The sequence below is a fragment of the Coffea arabica genome, chromosome 2e (assembly GCF_036785885.1).
Source record: "Coffea arabica cultivar ET-39 chromosome 2e, Coffea Arabica ET-39 HiFi, whole genome shotgun sequence".
Classification (NCBI taxonomy): Eukaryota; Viridiplantae; Streptophyta; class Magnoliopsida; order Gentianales; family Rubiaceae; genus Coffea; species Coffea arabica.
In genome coordinates this window covers 21,365,566-21,385,558 of record NC_092313.1, presented here as the reverse complement: position 1 = coordinate 21,385,558, position 19,993 = coordinate 21,365,566, and the positions used below count along the sequence as shown (strand labels likewise).

General features: G+C 35.0%; 1 protein-coding gene across 1 annotated transcript; it reads left to right on the top strand.

Moving 5' to 3' along the window:
- The first annotated feature begins 1,553 nt into the window (after positions 1 to 1,553).
- Positions 1,554 to 19,971, top strand: LOC113731958 (cullin-associated NEDD8-dissociated protein 1). Its single transcript, XM_027257510.2, has 29 exons — positions 1,554 to 1,960; positions 3,478 to 3,559; positions 3,731 to 3,900; positions 5,585 to 5,795; positions 6,555 to 6,720; positions 6,844 to 6,973; positions 7,677 to 7,791; positions 7,892 to 8,049; positions 8,143 to 8,266; positions 8,857 to 8,907; positions 8,982 to 9,064; positions 9,692 to 9,776; positions 9,920 to 10,021; positions 10,135 to 10,233; positions 11,356 to 11,466; positions 11,541 to 11,624; positions 11,705 to 11,845; positions 12,589 to 12,681; positions 12,793 to 12,914; positions 13,033 to 13,195; positions 13,280 to 13,519; positions 14,310 to 14,558; positions 14,654 to 14,830; positions 14,941 to 15,087; positions 15,865 to 15,981; positions 17,942 to 18,110; positions 18,266 to 18,343; positions 18,423 to 18,561; positions 19,425 to 19,971. The coding sequence occupies exons 2-29, from the start codon at positions 3,521 to 3,523 to the stop codon at positions 19,519 to 19,521; spliced, it is 3,660 nt and encodes a 1,219-aa protein (XP_027113311.2). The 5' UTR covers positions 1,554 to 1,960; positions 3,478 to 3,520; the 3' UTR covers positions 19,522 to 19,971.
- Positions 19,972 to 19,993: the final 22 nt, after the last annotated feature.

Genomic DNA, 19,993 nt, shown 5'->3' with positions numbered 1-19,993 from the left:
TCAGATATTTATAATCCAACATTACCCTACTATAATTGAAATTGTTGGAACTATGATGAAGACATGACAAATCTATGGATACACTTTATGAAATTCAATAAATCTTATTGTGTTTTTAAACGCGGTAAATTTAAATCTGTGTATCTAAACTAAGTGATTAATCCCAAGTAGGCAGCAATCTTAGCATCGATAAATATTTTTCTCTCTTTCTCTCTCCCTGTTTAAAAAAGAATAACGGTATATACATAAACAACTTGGTATTCAGTAGGCCTCCCACTTAAAAAAAAAAAAAAAAAACACAACTTGGTACACATTTTTTTTTGTTAAGAAAAATCTACAATTTGTGTATCGATTAGTCTCAATTTGGTACACACTGGCTGCTTAGCATCCAGAAAATATCAAATTATCTCATCTTATATTAAAAAAAAGGTTATTATCAGTTTACCCCCTTAAACCATATCATTATTATCAGTTTACCCCCTAACGTTATCTTTTAGTTACTTCACCCCTATAAGTAATTCGACTCAACATGTTAATAAATTTTGGGCAAAACTATCCTTTTATTTTATAGCATTACTACGTTGTTATTATCACTTTATTCATTTGAATTATAGTGATACAATCATTTTAGTTCCTAACATTATTTAGGCATTTTACCTCATCATTAATCTAACTAGTATGATCAAAAAATTTTAAATATATTTACCCTTTTTATATATAATTAAAAATAAAAAGTTAGAATGGTTATTCTTCCTTTTTTTTCACTTTAAGAGATCGAAAAACATAAAAATAAAAGAATTTTCTCAAATTTCTTTTTTTTCGCACTTATTAATACTAGGAAAAGAAAAAGAGATAGGAAAGAAGGAAACAAAAAATTAGATTTTGCAAAAAAATAAAATAAAGAAAAGTCTAACATTATCGTATTATTTTAAGATTGTCGGGATTAGAATTGAAATTTGGTGGTAAACAAAAAAGTGAAATAATTTTAAAATAATAAAAGTATTTAATTCTTTCTTATTTGTAATTTTTAAAAAAAGAATTGAGATCTCTCTCTCCCCCTCCCCCTCTCCATCTTTCTATTTTTTTCAATATTAATAAGATTGTCAAGAAGAAAAAAATTAATACTTTGACTTTTTTTCTTGATATTAAAAAGGAGAAGAGTCACTCTAAATTTTTTATTATTTTTATTATGCAAAGACAATGGTATTTTCTTCTAAAGTTTTTTAACTTGCTAAGTTGGTTTAATGGTAGGATAAATTATCTAAAAAATAACTCTATGGGGTAAATTAATAATGAGACTATATTTTTTGAGGGTAAAGTGATAATAATTTTAAGGGTTAAACATGTCTTTTCACTTTAATTAACAAATTCCGTTAAGTTTGACCGTTAGTCTTGGGGGTAAAGTGACTAAAAGATAACGTTATGGGGGAAATTGATAGTAGCACCAAACGTTAAGGGGGTAAAGTGATAATAACCCTTAAAAAAAAAAACCTGACTCGGATACACTTAAATTTAAAAAGTTTTAAAAAAACCCGACCCGGACAGGACATTGGGCCGATGTGAAGTTTTTAGAAACTTTCCTCGATCAATCTGTAACCTCGGAGTCCCTGTCTTCCTTCCCTCTCCTTCAGCCATCGCCCCACCGCGACCGCCCCACCTGTCTCTCTTCTCTTCTCTTCTCTTTCTATAAAATAATAAAAAAAGGTGCGGCCCAGCTAAAGACGGTCATCGCTTCTTGCGTCAATTTCTGTTTTCTTTCTCTAAAACCTCACTCACACGCACTACACGCAGTCTACACAGTCTCAGTCTGATGCCTGCAAACTGTTACGCATTGTACTGGTAGGGTTTAACAGCTCCGGGAAACAATCCAAACCGATCAATTCCGCATATTTTATCTATACAACCACAGCGCAAGCCTGCGTTTTCTGCCTTTTTTTATTTTTGGCCGCTGATACTCAAGGTAGGCGTTCATTTCCTTTTATGTTCGCTTTCACTTAAAACTTATGAATGCGTTTTTTTAAAAAAAAAAAATTTTTTTTTTGGTTCATAGTTCAGCTCGTTCTTGTGATTATCGATTGGTTTTTAGGGCAATGGTTGAGAATTCATAGAAGCTGTTTACTGATCTTTTTACTATTCTTACCATCCATCAAGTGTTTGTTTTTACGTTCCTTAAGAAGCATAATTTTCTTCTGTTGTTGTTGATTATATGCTAATTTATGTGTTTTGAAGACTTCTGAAACTGTGGTTAATGGTTAATTATGTTTTGTGGGTCATATGCTATTGTACGTGGGGCAGTCTTTGCTTACAATGCTAGATGAAGGGATATACAGAACCCTCTTGTCTAGTTCTTTGGTTGATAACAGAATGACGTCTCTGAACATTTAATTTGAGTTAAATTTTATTTTTCATGGACAAACCGTTGGTCTATCTAAATTTATTTACCTTGTGGATTTTGGTTAGTGATTTGTTAAAGTCATGTTGACTGGCGTCGGGCGGGCAATGGGTAGTCTATGAGTCTCTATTAAGACCCATGGGGCATATCCGATACGATGATAGTTTTAAAGCAAGGGCCCTAATTTGAGAGAAGCAGTAGTTAAAAGATGTGATATGCTATTTGGAATAAGATATAGATTGCATTAAATACATGCTAAGTTGAAGCTGAATAGCACAACAACATCCTTAATGCGGCAGTTTCAAGACAACAAATCCAAATTATATTTACTCAATCTGGTATAGACTTTCAATATTTTGGAAACTTCTGTGGACTGAAAGGTGTAAATGGCAATTTTATGTTCTTTATGGAGTTCTTTTCATACGGCAGGGAAGAGCCGAAAAAGTAAATCCAAATCGAAATAAAAGGAATTGTTTTAGTTTTAGTATTCAACAGAGAATCACTTTTAAAATATTAATCATGAGTACTTAAAGGATTTTAAGGGCAGAGGCCTCCCGGGCTATGTTGACATGTCTGGGATGGTTGTGTTTGATCTTTTTCTTACTGTGGATTATATGGATTTTACATGGTACAAATTCCAGACCTCATAATGATCGTACATTTAAATTTTGTATGCTCAATTATTACTGTAATTCTAAAGGCACGCAAGTGAAAAATTTTAATCTAAAAAGAGTTGGTTGTGTGATTAAAGGATCTTGTTGGACTGCTTCCATGATGTCAGCTTTTAGAGTTAGATACATACGACTCTCCATGTTCATCGGGACTTATCCATATATACACTTGCCTGTCACTTGGTTATTCAATACTTTCAGCTCAGCCTCTATTTCAGTTGGTTTATTTTGACATTAATGACTTCCATCTCCTTTATCTAAAATAGTTTGGTTTTGGTACTGTTTTTAATCTTTAATTATCTGGATAATGGTTCATGCTGTTTACAATTAGTAAATATGTGGTTCTAACCCCTGCAGCCATTTGCTTGTTTCTTCTTTGATTTTTTTTGATTTTCTAAGGGTTTCGTTCTGCAGGTTAATCTTATTTCCGGGATTATAGTTCATCAGGTTCCTTAAAATGGCGGCGAATCTCACCATAACTGGCATACTTGAAAAGGTAACTAGTCAGTCTGTTTTCTTGTATGTTCAAATTCTAGGCCCCTCTACTTTCCATCTTCCAAAAGGTGGTCTGTTCTTTCCATCTGTATCTATGTGTCTGATTTCGCTGTGGGTTTCTCCTTTCAAAGTTTCGCTGGATATTGCTTGCTTACTTGATATATTGGTGCAGATGACTGGGAAGGATAAGGATTACAGATACATGGCAACATCTGATTTGCTAAATGAATTAAACAAGGAGGGATTTAAACTTGATGTTGAGCTAGAGGGGAAGTTGTCAAATATTGTTCTGCAGCAGCTTGATGATGTGGCTGGTGATGTCTCTGGATTAGCTGTAAAATGGTAATGCTGCAGCTAGTAATATTTGCAAAATTTGCACCTTCTCCCATTACAAGACTTTTTGTTTTGTGCAATGCATTTGTTGAGATAGCTTTTTTGAGAAATGAACAAAAGAATTTCTTTATTTGTCTGGCAGTCGACAACTTCTAATTTCTGTTCTTTGGATTTGAGTGGCGGTTGTATCTACAGCTAGATGCATGAGGTTTCTATGTGCTAGCAATGATTTAGGTCTTTGAGCCTTTATATATACCATGATTTTAATTACATATGAACATTGTGACTTTGCGTAGTAATAGCATGTTCCGAATTTCTGGAAATTTCAAAGAAACAATTGGCTTTAAGAATCGGGTTGCTAAATTGCTGGCTTACTGGGAAACTTAGTGGAGAATGAGAAATTGGAAACTGGACATTCATCTGAGCTTCTTTGGTTGAACTTATTTTGTTTCATATACATTGTAGTTAATTGGTGAGCGGGTTGTTCATAGGAACTCACCATTACCAGGCAAAAGTACTATCCTGCCTCCTACTCCTTCAGTAATTTCATGCGGATCCGCAATTGCAAAGGCATAAGCATTAGAGAGATACTTTGATTGATGAGTTCTTGATTTATATATAAAAGATCAAGAGAAAACCTTGAATATGGGATGACTTGGCCGTGGCCCCAACGTTCTATGAGTTGAAACTTAAACAAAAGGCAAGTTGTAATAATCAAACAGGAATCAGAGCACATCTGAAAGTGCTAATAACCCGAGGTTAGAATATTTATCTAAGTGGAATTCTATGGACTTCGAGGAACAGTGGCAAATGGGGAAGTGAATGATGGTAGAATTTATAGGCTAACTAGCCAAAGGAGATAATTAATTCTTCAACTGCCAAAAGGCTGCTCTGAACTCTCAAGGGTATATGTTATAATTGGATAGTTGATCAGGATTCTTCCTGCACCCACAGAATGTTGCTATTGTCCTAAAGCTTTTTTTTGAGGTTGAAAGCAATGCCATAATGTTTTCTCATCTCAGCCAATTATTTTTTTGATTACATATTTCTGCTTATAATTGCCAATAAGTTGCAAAAAGTTCATCCATAACCTAAGATGGGGAATGAGGTTCATCTCTCTTTAATTTGACCATTTACATATATTCAATGGTCATAATGTTTAGTTTCATCCTTATCATTACATTCAGTCAAGTATTTTAAACATATTAATTTCACAGTGATAGATTGTTAATCCACACTAATTCATTTTCTCTCAATTCTGGAACATTGGATTGCTTTTCCAATCTACAGTGGAGGATTTTCTGGTAGTTCTCTCAATAGTCTATCTTCTTTGCAACATTTTTTTCACTTTTCGATGGATGAGAGAGGCTGAGTTAAAAGTACTTGTTGGCAAGCGTTGTTATTTCTTTGTTTTGGTTTGCTTTGACTGTTTTGAGATGAGAGTACCTTCATGTGTTGCAACACCGATTTTGTTTCATGACGAGTTACTGTTGTGGCTGTTTTCTGATTGCTTTTCATTCATCGAGTCAAAGTACTTATTGGCATGTGCCATCTTTTCATTGTATTTGTTTATTTTGACTCTTATGAGACTAGGTTACATTGTGTTGCAGCATTGATGGATGTTTAATGATGGGTTACTGTTGTGGTTGTTTTCTGATTGTTTTTCATTTCTTGTGTTGATCTTAACTTTCAGCCTTGCTCCTTTGGTTAAGAAAATCCATGAGCAACAAGTGTTGGATATGACTAATAAGCTTTGTGATAAGCTGCTTAATTTAAAAGACCAGCATCGTGATATTGCTAGCATAGCTATGAAGACAATTGTTGCCGAAGTTCCTTCACTTTCTGTTGCACAGTCTGTTCTTGTGTCCATTACTCCGAGGTTGATTCAAGGGATCACTGGCACTGTAAGTTTCTGAGAACAGATTGTTCCAAAATCATAGATGTTTTTCTTTAAACTTTTAATCAGGATCTGTGAAGATTAATGCACTTGTGTACATGTATTATTTGGTAAACAATATTTCAGTTCTAAATCAAAGTGATATCCTGGATATGTATTTATTTATTTTGCATAATTGGCTTCAAACCAGTGACCAACTTCAATGTGGAATAGTATTTCTAAGTCACTCAAAATCTTGCTCTGAATTCAGCAAAATGGGAGCTACTTCACGTCCTTGACTTCCAGATTCAAGAACAAACTGAATTTTCTTGATTTGTTAGTCATGTTTTCCATGCATTGAGAGAGATAATTCCTGTTTGTGCTATAGAAGTTGTTGAATGGCACCTCATTTTACTTTGAATGAGCAAGAGTGCACATTTCCTCTTTCTATCGTTTTGGTTTCACTCTCAAGTTAAACATTTTGGTTGTCTGCGGATATTGCAGTCAAGTTAAACTTTTTGGAAGAGATTTTCTTGAAATTAATATAATTAGCTACTTTGTTGCGAAATAAATACATTAAAATGTGGACCTAGTGGTCAAGAAAGGGCTGAATTCACTTGTCCCCTATATCCTTTACTGCTCTGTCCTTCTCTTCTTGCATTTGTAATTTTCTTTTTCAAATGAAAATGGATTGTACACTCATATATTGACTTGCATGGAATGCCTTCTACTTATAAATTCTTTTTCTTTTTCCCATTATTGTTATATCCTTTATTTGCTTGTCCAGGGAATGAGCACAGAAATAAAATGTGAATGTCTTGACATTTTATGTGATGTTCTTCACAAATATGGGAATTTGATGGCTTCAGACCATGAGCCACTTTTAGGTGCATTATTACCTCAGTTAAGTTCCAATCAAGCCACAGTTAGGAAGAAGACTGTCTCATGTATTGGTAAGCACAAATATACTCAAATTGAGAAGTTTGCATGTTCTGTAAATGCTTCTTTGATTGGTAAGAAAATCCCCATGGGACTTTTGATGGAGTATTCTGATTGTGATCTGTGTCTTCCTTCAGCATCTTTGGCTTCAAGCTTGTCAGATGACTTGCTGGCAAAAGCTACTGGCGAAGTTCTTCGGCTTTTGAAAAATAGGGCTTCAAAATCTGAAATGGCACGAACAAACATTCAGATGAGCGGGGCCTTAAGGTTTGTTTTTAGATGTGGCTTTCATGCTTCTTAATTTTACTCACATTTGGAGGCTTTCCTTTTGGATCTAAATTTTTATTGCAGTCCACTTGTTGGATGTGGATGACATAGTTTTGCCTGTAGGTGTTGAAAGATTTTTGTTGACTTATATCAAGTTGTGTGAGGGAAAGGAAAACTAATTTTTGACCCCACGTAGTCTTAGTCAGAGCTATGTCTTTGATTAATAAAGGTTATTTTTTCAATGTACAAAATGAGTATATACTGGCTGAAAATAAGAAATGAAAAATGCAATATTTCAATTCATGGGAGAAGAAACATTTCCCAACTTTGGTCTCATTGAGATGAACATTTGTATTCTGCCTTGGTTACTCTGTCTCATGCTATCCTTTAAAATTCATCAAAATACATAAAAGAATTTATTTTATGTTGTATTTTCTGTAAGCCAGGAAACATGGGTTAAAGTTGTGTGTAAGATTTTGCATCATGAAAGGAGCATGGTTAAAAAGCCTCCGACCTAGGTTGACGTGTTGCTCGTCTGATTGCAATAGCATTTGAGAATAGTTTTTCTCTCTATGATGCTTTGTATGGGCTCATGAGATTGTTCAACATTTCTATAGCTTTTTCTTGGTGTCTCATTATTGTCTTTTCTGTATTTATTCAATGAGAAATCCTGATTTGACTGATCACGAGCTTTTATCTCTAGCCGAGCTGTTGGCTATCGTTTTGGTCCCCACCTTGGAGATACTGTTCCAGTTCTAATAAACTATTGCACAAGTGCATCAGAGAATGATGAGGAGCTTCGCGAATATAGCTTGCAGGTATTTTATTTGTTAATTAGAGTTTTTTTCCCCTTTGTTAATATTATGTATTGGCTTCTCTGCTTTAATGCACTCTAAGATATTGAATTATTGTTCCTAGGCATTGGAGAGTTTTTTACTAAGGTGCCCTAGAGATATTTCTTCTTACTGTGATGAAATTCTCCACCTTACATTGGAGTTTCTTAGTTATGATCCAAATTTCACTGATAACATGGAGGAAGATACCGATGATGAAAGTCATGAGGAGGAAGAAGATGAGTATGTTCTCAGTTAATATTGGTTTGCTTATTCCTTTATCGATCTGTCTATTATAGAGTTTCAGCTGACTTCTCATTTTTTATTGTATATTAGTGAGAGTGAAAATGAGTATACAGATGACGAAGATGTCAGCTGGAAAGTCCGTAGGGCTGCAGCCAAGTGCTTGGCGGGAGTAATTGTTTCTCGCCCTGAGTTGCTTGGAAAGCTATATGAAGAGGTACATAAGGGGCAACTCTGATTTTTCGTACTCTTCTATTGCTTCCATGAACATTATTGCTTTGACATTATTGTGAAATTACTTTGCTTTCAATATGTGAAAGATTAGGTTGGATCCCATTTTACCAAAAGTTCTCTTGTCCAGTGGTTCCCTTCCCCCCCCCCCCCCCCACCCCCACCACCTCCAAAAAACCACCACCACCACAAACAAAAAAAAGGGTTTACATGACAATACAGAATAAGTTAGTCATCCTTTTAATTTTCATGATTAACTGTTGAAAAAGCATTTAGGTCAACATTAAGAAGTAATGAGTTACAATATCTACAGTCTTAAGGTATATTAAGCTATTCTAAAACCAATTTTCATATACCAAGAAAGGCTGTCTCAGCTTTTTGTTTGCAGGTTTTCAATTTCCGTGTCAGTGTTGATTTGTCACATAATTAGGGATTTCATGCTGACAATTGATGGAGGATTTATCTTTTCCTTGGAAAGAGTGATAAACTTTTGCTGCTGGTTAAATGCATGTAAATGAAATGAATTCGTGCATTGCATTTATTACTTTTACAGTTCAAGTTTTATTTCTTGTGCAGGCTTGTCCAAAATTAATTGACCGATTTAAGGAAAGGGAAGAAAATGTCAAGGTAATGCCAGTGAATGTTTTGGATTTCAAATTTAAATCTTCCTGTTGTAAAGCATCTGATTATCTTTTTCACAGATGGATGTGTTCAATACTTTCATTTCGTTGCTGCGACAAACTGGAAATGTTACAAAAGGGCAGATGGAGTTTGATGAATCAAGGCAAGATTTTCTTATAACCTAGTTAAACTGCTGACCTGTAAAGCTTGGGACCTTCTGAGTTCTAGTTATTGCTGGAGATAATCTTGTATCAATTTGTATAGATAGCTTCTATTGCTTTTTTTTTTTTCTTTTTTTGGGGGGGGGGGGGGGATGGGGGTGTTGAGGGGGTTAATTTGTTAAATAGAAAATGATAACTAGCAATTTCTTAGAGCTTATCATTGCCATGCATCCATGGATTGAAATCTGTTCTCTATGATATTCTCAATTTGCTTCTGTCTAGTGCATCTGGTGCATTGACAATAGTTGAAGAGATATATGGGCAAGTTTCGTACTGGGTGCGGTTAGGTTTATTATTTTTTTTCACCTTGTTTTTGCATGCGTTTACTGTGCTGGTGTTGGCACTTTTCTGTTCAAATTTGCACTTTAGAAAGCAACAAGATGTATCTAGCCACATTTGTGGAAAATCCTTTTCTTTGGATTTTAGTGTTTGTTGTGTCGCATCTCCCGTCAATACCAAAGTAGTCTAAAGCTTTCCTGCCGATTGTGATTATGACCAATTTGTTGTGGCATTCAGCTGTTTTCTGCTCAATGTTGGGTTTTGCTCTATTTTAACGATGTATCTTGCAGTCCTAGATGGTTATTGAAGCAAGAAGTGCCTAAAATTGTTCGGTCCATCAATAAGCAATTAAGAGAGAAATCTGTCAAAACAAAGGTTGACTTCTATAACCTTACAGTTGTGCTGTTATATTTGTCTTGATTCAGGGACTTGTTTTATTTTGTCTCCAAGTGTTATCATCTGAAGTGATAAAGGTTCATTTTTTGTTCTACGACTTTCTTATAGTGTTTCCTCTGCAGGTTGGTGCATTTTCAGTTTTGAAAGAACTGGTGGTGGTCTTGCCTGATTGCCTTGCTGAGCACATTGGATCTCTTATACCTGGATTTGAGAAAGCATTATGTGTGAGTTTTATTTATTCATATGTGAAACAAAATTCTTATTATCTTGATGTTGTTTATAAAAAACTAATCTGGTATTTTACTGGTTTTTTTAAATTTTTTTAAAAATTTATCAGGACAAGTCCTCTACTTCAAATTTGAAGATTGAAGCTCTTACTTTTACAAGATTAGTTTTGGCTTCTCATGCACCTCCCGTTTTCCATCCTTATATTAAGGTATTGTCTTATAACTCATTCTACCTTCTAAACATGTCAAGAATGTCAAATTGTTCGTCAAGTGTTGTTCAATCAAGTACTTTAATAACATTTTAAGCAATCAGGTGCATTCTTCATCCTTGCTGTTTGCAATGTTGGCTGGTTTTCATTGTTTAATATCACATTCCTGTAAGGAGTGATGTTAGGTCATTTCTTTTTGGTTGCCCAAAATCCACTGAGCCATTTTTTCTTGACTCTTGTTTCCTGCTTTGGGTTGCACGAGATATTGTAGCTTGTACATGTGATATATTAAGGAAAATGTAAACACATTGAAACTCTCCAGCTTATACCCCTGAAACTAATCCAGAACTACAAGCTCGTACATTTACTGAAAGATTGAGACATACCTTTTAGTTTGTGGATATGGTAAGTATTATTATGTCTTCCAACATGTCAGGTACTTAGAATAAGGTTCTCTTCGATGTTGGTTGTGTTAATTTACCATTTTACTCATTTTTAGATTTGTTTTTCTAGATTATTTCTAGAAAAGCTTTAGCTTGTATAGCTATACACTGAATGACTGGCAAAAGTGTTAAATGGTCCTCTCATTTGTTTTCATTTACCTAGAAGTGAGAAAGGGAAAGAAATTGCAGAAGTGGTTGACGTGAATGACATGAAGTAAATGTAATTTTTTTGGTTATTTTCTTATGTGCAGTTAATTTTCATAATTAAAAACCTCTGCGCGCAAATCAATGATGGTGAAATTGCAGAAGCAGTTGACGTGTATGACATGAAGTAAATGTGTAATTTTTTTGTTTTATTTTCTTATGTACAGTTAATTTTAATAATTAAAAACCTCTAAGAGGAAATCAATGATGGTCTTGTATTGTATTGTATAAGCTTCTTTGCAATAGAAACCTTTTCTGAAATTAAAGAGAAATGAAAAAAATACTGAATGAAGATGAGATGGACAATTCTGGGTTCATTGCTTTTTTTTAAATGAATAAAATATGTTTATATGTTTATAATGTTCTTTTCATGTTTTATAATTCTTAGAGATGCATTATACCATGTATGATATCCTCTAGTTGAACCGTTGACGTCCCAAAAAGTTTGGTTCTGGCTTCCCCATTTTATTTTCAGGCCATATCAGCTCCTGTTATATCTGCTGTGGGTGAGCGATACTATAAAGTTACAGCTGAAGCACTCAGAGTATGTGGAGAACTTGTTCGTGTTGTGAGGCCAAATATTGAGGTTAGATTGTGTCTACTTCGTGCATCTCTTATTTCAGGTTACTTTGTCAGATGCTAATGGGATACCCTTTTCAGGGTTCTGGTTTTGATTTCAAACCATATGTTCATCCAATATATAATGCTATCATGGCCCGTTTGGCAAATCAAGATCAGGATCAGGTTTGCAACATTTGTATCCATAATTTTCTCTCTTCCAGCTCAATACAACTTTGGAGTGTCTCATCATTCTTCCTTTGCAGGAGGTTAAGGAAAGTGCCATTACATGTATGGGGCTCGTTGTTTCAACGTTTGGTGATTATCTGAGAGGGGAGTTACCTGCATGCCTTCCTGTGCTTGTGGATCGAATGGGGAATGAGATAACTCGGCTAACTGCCGTGAAGGTTGGTTTAGTTTCTAGAATACATTGACTAGAAAAGAACCTCTTAAGAAAGTTGGTATGGGTACTTGATAATGATTTTTTTTTCTCAATGATAAAACTGTTGTTGAGTGGCTGTCATTAGGCTTCTTATGACTCCCCTCATTTTTTTTTGTCTTATTGGTTTGATATTTGATTGAAGTAAAGTGGCAACTGATTTTAGAGATTATCCAACCACTTTTCCCTCATGATTTTGAATTGGAGAATAGCTGCATCACATTTCTGTTGTAAATGCTTTTTCCACTATCATGATAAACTATTTCTTGGTCATCTTGTTACCATCTAATGGTGGCATGTTTCTGGAGTCAAGAGTTTAGTTGATGATTTGTCAACCATTTAAGCTATATGACATTGATTTGTGGAATTGCTGTTATGTCTTAGTGGCAGAGAAAATTTGGCTTTTAGGTTCATAATTTTACCTCTGCAGATCTAAATTTTGACATTGTTGTGTCATTTTCTTTTACATTGCCCATCCTTTCCTGAAATCTTGTAGAAAAATGTTATTGCTGGTGGTATGGTAGCCCTATCTTCTCTTCTATTTTTTGTATTCTTGTTATTGGCAAGTGGAGAAGAGTTGATAGTGGGTGGTAATATTTTTCCTCTCACTATGTTGACATAGTAGTAATAGTGTTTGACATTGGATACTTTCAGAACTTACTGCTTAACTACTTTTACATGTGTAGAAGCTTTAATGTATTGTCTCTCCAGGCATTTGCTGTCATTGCTGCTTCTCCACTGCATCTTGACCTATCTTGTGTTTTAGAGCATGTAATTTCAGAGTTGACCGCATTCTTAAGAAAGGTGAGAAAATTTGTCATTTAACAAGTAATTTTGTCTGTTCTATTTTTTTGAATCAAGATTATATAGTACCTTTGAAGAAATGTCTGATCTCCTTTACTTGCTTATGGATAGGCCAATCGCGCACTAAGACAGGCAACACTTGGGACTTTAAACACCCTGATAGTTGCTTATGGTGATAAAATTGGTTCGGCTGCTTGCGAAGTCATTGTCATAGAACTCTCTACTTTGATAAGGTTTCTTGCTAGTATTTTGTGTTAAACTGCATTTTGTACCTATGTATCTGTTTATGAGTTTTCAATGTCATGGGCTAATTAATGAAAAAGTTCTGATGGTGCTTTTCTTGAACTCCAGTGACTTCGACTTGCATATGACAGCACTTGCCCTGGAACTTTGTTGTACCTTAATGTCTGACAGCAGATCAACCCCTAATGTGGGTTTGACTGTCAGAAATAAAGTTCTTCCTCAAGCATTAACTTTGGTGAAAAGCTCCTTGCTTCAGGGACAGGCACTTCTTGTACGTTGCACATTTTGTACTCTATAAAATGGTTGATGTACAGCAGTCTTCTTTGCATTAACTTTCTTTTTATCAAACCTGCAGGCTTTGCGGAATTTTTTTGCTGCATTGGTTTACTCAGCAAATACAAGCTTTGATGCATTACTGGAATCTCTTCTTTCAACTGCCAAACCATCTCCACAGGCTGGTGGTGTTGCAAAGCAGGCTTTATTTTCCATTGCTCAGTGTGTAGCTGTTCTTTGCCTTGCTGCAGGTGATAAGAAATGTTCATCTACCGTTAACATGCTGACAGACATTTTGAAAGATGACAGCAGCACAAGTTCGGTAAGCCTAGCCTAGACTAGAAAAACTTTTATGCCTTATTTTCCATATGATTTTTGCTTACTTAGATTAGTATCATATAAAAATTACAAGTGATAAAGCTATTCATATCATTTCTCAATGTTCTTGGAAAAGTTTATGTTGCGGTGAAAACTAGTTTTTAGCTGAATTTGTTTCTGATAACCTTCATGCTATTCTTAAAGGTTTACATGTTTTTATTGGTCTGATATTATTGTTCAGTGAATTTAGCTGATGCTAGGTGCTTTAGAGAAGGTTTTGCTAGTATGCTAAGTGCTTGCAATTAGGCATGATATTGTTGTATCTGCTAAGAAATTGAAAGTGGTTTCTACATAGATTGCAGAAATTTGTTACTTGTATAGCTTTGCACTCAAGTGCCACCTCGAAGGGCTTCCATCTGTGGTTTACATTATCATGCACTCATAACTACCGTAAGTATTGTAACCACCAAATTTATTTATTATCATAACTTGAAGTTTGTTAATAAATAATTTATATAAAATTTATTTGTGTAAAAACAAAATTTATATATTCATGGAAAATAATAATAATTTCTAAATTGCATGCATATTGTGTGTGTCTTTTAACACAAGTGGAATTTATTTATTTATTTGTACTTTTTGGTTGTAAGTTGGGAATTACTTGTGTTTTAAGCTTTGTGATAAGCTGAATCTAGTATGAGAGTAGCAATTTAACATATATATATATATATATTTGAGCTCCTCTTTCTTTCTTTGTTATCATTTTGTGGTAGTTTTATTTTCCATTTCTCTAGGCCAAACAACATCTTGCGTTGCTTTGCTTGGGAGAGATTGGGAGGAGAAAGGATCTAAGCTCACATGTTCAGATCGAGAGTATTATCATTGAATCATTCCAATCTCCTTTTGAAGAGATCAAATCAGCTGCCTCTTATGCTCTTGGGAATATTGCTGTTGGTAATCTACAAAAATATCTGCCATTTATCTTGGACAAGATTGATAATCAACAGAAGAAACAATATCTACTATTACACTCATTGAAGGAGGTATGCCATTGATATGGAGTTCTCTCTTGATATTCTTTTTAATTGCTTGATCTTTTATTACTTTCTAAAACTTGTGAAATGAATCCTTCCTTAAGGTCATTGTAAGACAGTCAGTGGACAGATCAGATTTTCAGGAATCAAGTGTTGAGAAGATACTTAATCTGCTCTTTAACCACTGTGAAAGTGAGGAAGAGGGTGTTCGCAATGTTGTAGCTGAGTGTCTTGGAAAAATTGCCCTCATTGAACCCCAAAAACTTGTTCCTGCTCTCAAGGTAGTGCTACACACAATAATGCCTCGTTGATCTCTTTTTATATGGCTAGCACAGTTTCTTTTGTACAATTGATAACAACCCAACAATCAACATGTTTTTCCTTTCTTTAGGACCGTACCACTTATCCAGCCGCATTTACCCGAGCAACAGTTGTCATTGGGGTAAAATATGCTATAGTTGAGCGTCCAGGGAAGATAGATGCAATTCTGCAGTCTGAAATTTCATCTTTCCTGATGCTCATAAAGGATCAAGACCGGGTAATTTCCCTTTCAATATGCAAAGTTGTATATATTATCGCTTATGATTTCTTAAGCTTTCCAGTTCTGCTTATAATGGTTTGGAGATCTTTTGTATTTGGCTTCTTTTGCTGTACGTGATACATGAATGCTCAACTTAATTTTATGTAATTTCAACTTGAATGTTTAAAGGTGGTAAGTCCCTTTTCTGGTGCTTTATTGCACTGCAGAAGATGATAATTATATTCTCAATTAGTGATTGCCAATTTTTAATCAAATTGCTCTCCCTTTTCTTTGTACTTTTATCTAGACGCAATGGGGTTTCTGTTTTATTTATAATCTTTTGCTCCAACTAGCTGATCACTACCTGCTGCTGCAGTCCTTTGCTGACCGGTCTTATATCCTGAATGGTTTTTGATATGGGTACATTAGTTTATCAAGAAAACAGTTTGTTCAGAACTGATGGTGCTGAATTTATTGTAGTTTAGATCATCAAAATTCAGTTCCCAGGATGGTATATATCATGTGAGAATAGCTTTAGATCTTCTATTTTCTGATGGAAATTTCATTTAATCATTTCATGCTATGTTGACCCTTCTGGTCTAAAAGTATCCAGAGTAAGCTAACATGGACTTTAATTTGAGGTAGGCTTGATTGGCCTACATTCCTTCTTCTCTTTCTCTCTCTCTCTCTCTGGTTTTTTTGGGGGTGTTTGGGGGGGGGGGGATACTTTAGCTTTCTATATTTTTTTCCCCTTGGGTTGTTTCATTGATCTTATTATCTCTAACTGTTGTGCAGCATGTTAGGCGTGCAGCTGTTTTGGCCTTGAATACAGCAGCCCATAATAAGCCAAACTTGATAAAGGGTCTTTTACCTGAACTTTTGCCACTACTATACGACCAGACGATAATTAAGGTAAGTAAATGTACACGGTTATTGAATTCTAATTCTTTGGACTTGTTAAAGGTGGAGAAAGGAACCAGTTGAAAGTTACCCAATTTTATTTCTCTGGAGCGTGAGTGTTGGGAGGATTTGGTTGGATAGTAGCATCTCTTTTGACTTTAGTCTATTTAATGCTGGCAATCTAAGTTTTACTGTTTATTTGTGTGATTGAATTGATGGTAATGAGTGGCTAGTTAAACTGGTAGTTAAGGTCCAAGTCCTTGTTCATGTAAGTTACAAACACTAGCAGAATTCAGGCTGTGCTTGCCCACTTAAAATTTCAAGAATAATTAAGTAAACCATTCTTTCGCATAAAATCAATAGGAGTCGTCAAAGTAGAATATATGCCCACTTATGTATATTACTAAAAATAAGAGTAAATCTTAATCCTATCACTAAATACTAATTAGTTAACTTAACTATAAGTGTACTTGGATGTAAAATTTTAATGGAAATTGATGCGTTGGAGTTTAGCTCAACAATTAAATTTGAAGTTCTTATATATTTCAATGTTGTTTAAGAATTGAAATTATAAGTTAGGACTTAGAATTATGAACCTTTTTTTTTAATATCATGTTTGTTTGAGTTGATTGAATTTTATTGGAAAAACATATAAGATATTATTTTGTTATAACAATTTTTTAGAGAAAATTAAATGTTTTAACTGACTATCGATATTTCGGATATTACTGAATTACCGGTTCTTTGATCCAATTTATCAAACTAAGGTTTGGACGGTGATCAGATATTGGTCTTAAAAAATCAATTTTCGAATTACCAAATTTTTTTACCGAATTCCTGATTATTGGCCAATAAGCACCCATAAACATAAGGGCTAGACTTATTTGACTTGTCATGAATAACAGGCAAAAGGAAAAAACAAAACGATGTGTAATGGCAAGAATAGCAATGTGCAAGATATGTTATTGTAAGTAACAATAGCGAAATTGTAATTAGATTTTAATTGAAATTTATCTCAGTTGAAATCTATTATTAGTCCATTAAGCCTAATCTAAGAGTCGTGGTTTAGACAGCACATCCACCCAACCAGATAATAAGTAAATTAATTATAAGTTAATTAAGTTAAGATTAACCCTTTGGGCCTCAAAGAACTAAATAAAGGTGACATTCTTTTTTTTCTTTTTTCTTTTGGGTAAAGGCCACCGTTAAGGGCCAAGCAGTTAAAATATGACAAATACAATTTATTCATTAGGCTGAACCCTTTTGAGTTCATCGGGCCCATTAACAAAGACCAACAAAAGCAATGAAGGATGTCATTGTCCTGAATATAGAGATGTACCGCTTGTTGCATCAATAGAAAGCCATGTGGCGAAAAGAAGGCAAAACGCTAAACCCCCCATTCTTCATATATACAAAGTAGACTTGAACATGTACGTGTAAAATATGAGAAAATGAAGCATAGGCTTGTACAGCACTTAATGCATGACTCCATAGTTCTACTCTATGTTGCTCTGGTTGAAGCTAGTGTTGCATGTCATGTGCTGGACTACCCATGTTTTTCAGTTCCTCAACATGTCTTTGTTACAAGTTTTGACTATCTATACCTTGGAATCTGTGGAATCTTTTTCAGAGGAAGGAAGGGTAAAGGTTGCTGTTTGTAAGTTCATAATTGTTCTGCTGACAGTTTGTGAAATTTATCTATTGCCCTTATAGTTGACTCATAAGTATGCACATGCAACTCTGGCATCTGCGGAGTTGCATTGGATAAATCAAAACCCATTTCTGTGGCTAATTGGTACATTATCTTGTAAAGCAGAAAGTCTTTAACTGTTGATCTTGATAGCAAATCTAATTAGGAACCTTTTTATAAAGCTATTTTAACTTGAGTGGGCATTAGACATCACCAAATTTTTAATTTCTTTTATGAGTTGAGAATAATTTATGTTAACTTGTTTCTCCTCTTTGTTGGCAGCAAGAATTGATTAGAACAGTTGATCTGGGTCCCTTCAAGCACACAGTAGATGATGGGCTTGAATTGAGAAAAGCAGCTTTTGAATGTGTTGACACTTTGTTGGACAGTTGTCTTGATCAAGTGAATCCGTCATCTTTTATTGTTCCTTACCTCAAATCTGGTTTGGAAGGTAAGTTATTTTCTGATATTTAGCATCTTATGCTTGCCTTTTTCAACTCTTAGACACTGTATCTCATTGCCTTTGTTGTGTGTATCAAGCATTGTTCTGATCCTTATTCTGCTTATGGCTTTCACTAAATTAATTGTGGTTTTTGGGCTTCATAGATCATTATGATGTTAAAATGCCTTGTCATCTTATCCTCTCAAAACTTGCGGATAAGTGCCCCTCTGCCGTATTAGCAGGTATTTCAATCTGAATATTGATTGTCGATCTTTTAGCTGATTATTTTTTTATTCATCAACTAAATCTGTTGGCTTCCAGTTTTGGATTCTTTGGTGGATCCCTTGCAAAAAACTGTTAGTTTCAGGCCAAAACAGGATGCAGTCAAGCAAGAAGTTGATCGTAATGAAGACATGGTTAGGAGTGCCCTTCGAGCAATTGCATCATTGAACCGCATAAGGTATGTTTATTTTTCCCCCTTCCCCCTTATTTGGGAGTTTCACACAGATAATTGTTCTTTTTGCTTCCTTCACAATTTTAGCTTACTTGATTGCTTTCTTAAATTAACACAAGCACCTGGGTTTGTCCTCCTTGGAACTTGTCATTTCATTTTTCTTTTTAAAATTTTGTCTCAAAAAGTAGATGAATTGTGGCTGGGGCCAGTGTCTTGCGCAACATTCAAGCTGGCAGTTATTAGAATATCTTGTAAGAGAGGAGTTTGGCTTTTCTGGTTTATCAGCTTGAAATTTGAGTAGATAGATATCTTTTATGACAATGAAGTATGACTGGAGGCCAAGTTTTGTATATATATGTATGTTATTTGTATCACTTTGCTAGCAAAATTTGTCAAAGTAATCAAATGGTTGACTTTTTGTTTGTAATAATGCGCTTGATCATTTCCATTGCTTGGTGGCCATCTAAATTTTTAGTTTTAGGAGGAGGTCAGTAATACTTGTGATGGAATGAACGACATAGCTATTATGCCTGAAGTTGCAAAGTACTTCGAGCTTCATCTTTCTGCATGCAAATAGCTCGTCTTACAACCCACCTATGGCTCATTAGAGTGTGCCTTTCATGCCTCATGCCTTGCTTCTAAGAACTGTTTGAAACAAGCTACACTTGGTGCCTCGCCAAACTTTCAGTGCTTCTGTGCATGAGCTTCTGGCATTCTAATGGTCTCATGTTTCCTGTCAAGCAATAGTGACAATGGCAGTTCCTGTCGAAGCAATAATGGGAATGCCAGTTTTTATGGATGTTCTCCTCTTTCCTATAAATTTAAATTATTAGCTTTTGACTCGTGTTACTTTGTCTTTTGTTTTGCAGTGGAGGAGACTGCAGCCACAAGTTCAAAAATCTCATGAATGAAATTGGAAAATCTCAAACACTTTGGGACAATTATTGTTCTATTCGTAACGAGTGAGAATTTTCTAAAGCCACCTCTGAGGTTCATGCTGAACTGAAGAAAATGATCGTTGCTTGATTTCTCCGGGAGAGCCTTTTACAAGTTATACCGTTGGAATATCGATGGGTGCAGAATACAAGCTAGATGGGGTTTGTGGAGAATGGTATGGTACAATTCGCTCTCTTTTTGGGGAAAAGGCTGATTTGGTTGACATTGTATAGTCATAGCACTAGTTTTTCCATTCTTTCGCTGCTTTACATTTTCTTCTTTATTGGGTTTTCCCCCCAGTATCTGTGCACTAGGTTATCACTTTCCTCTTCCATCCCCTAAATTGTTGTAAAATTCAGCTGGGTTGCTAGTTTTTGCAAGAAATTTGCCCCCAGGAACCTGACTTCCGAGCACAGGAAAAATTGGCGGCTGTTAATCCTTGGCATATTACGAAATTTTGCTCGAGTTATGTGAGGATCATTGCTTTTCCCTTGAGTCTGTG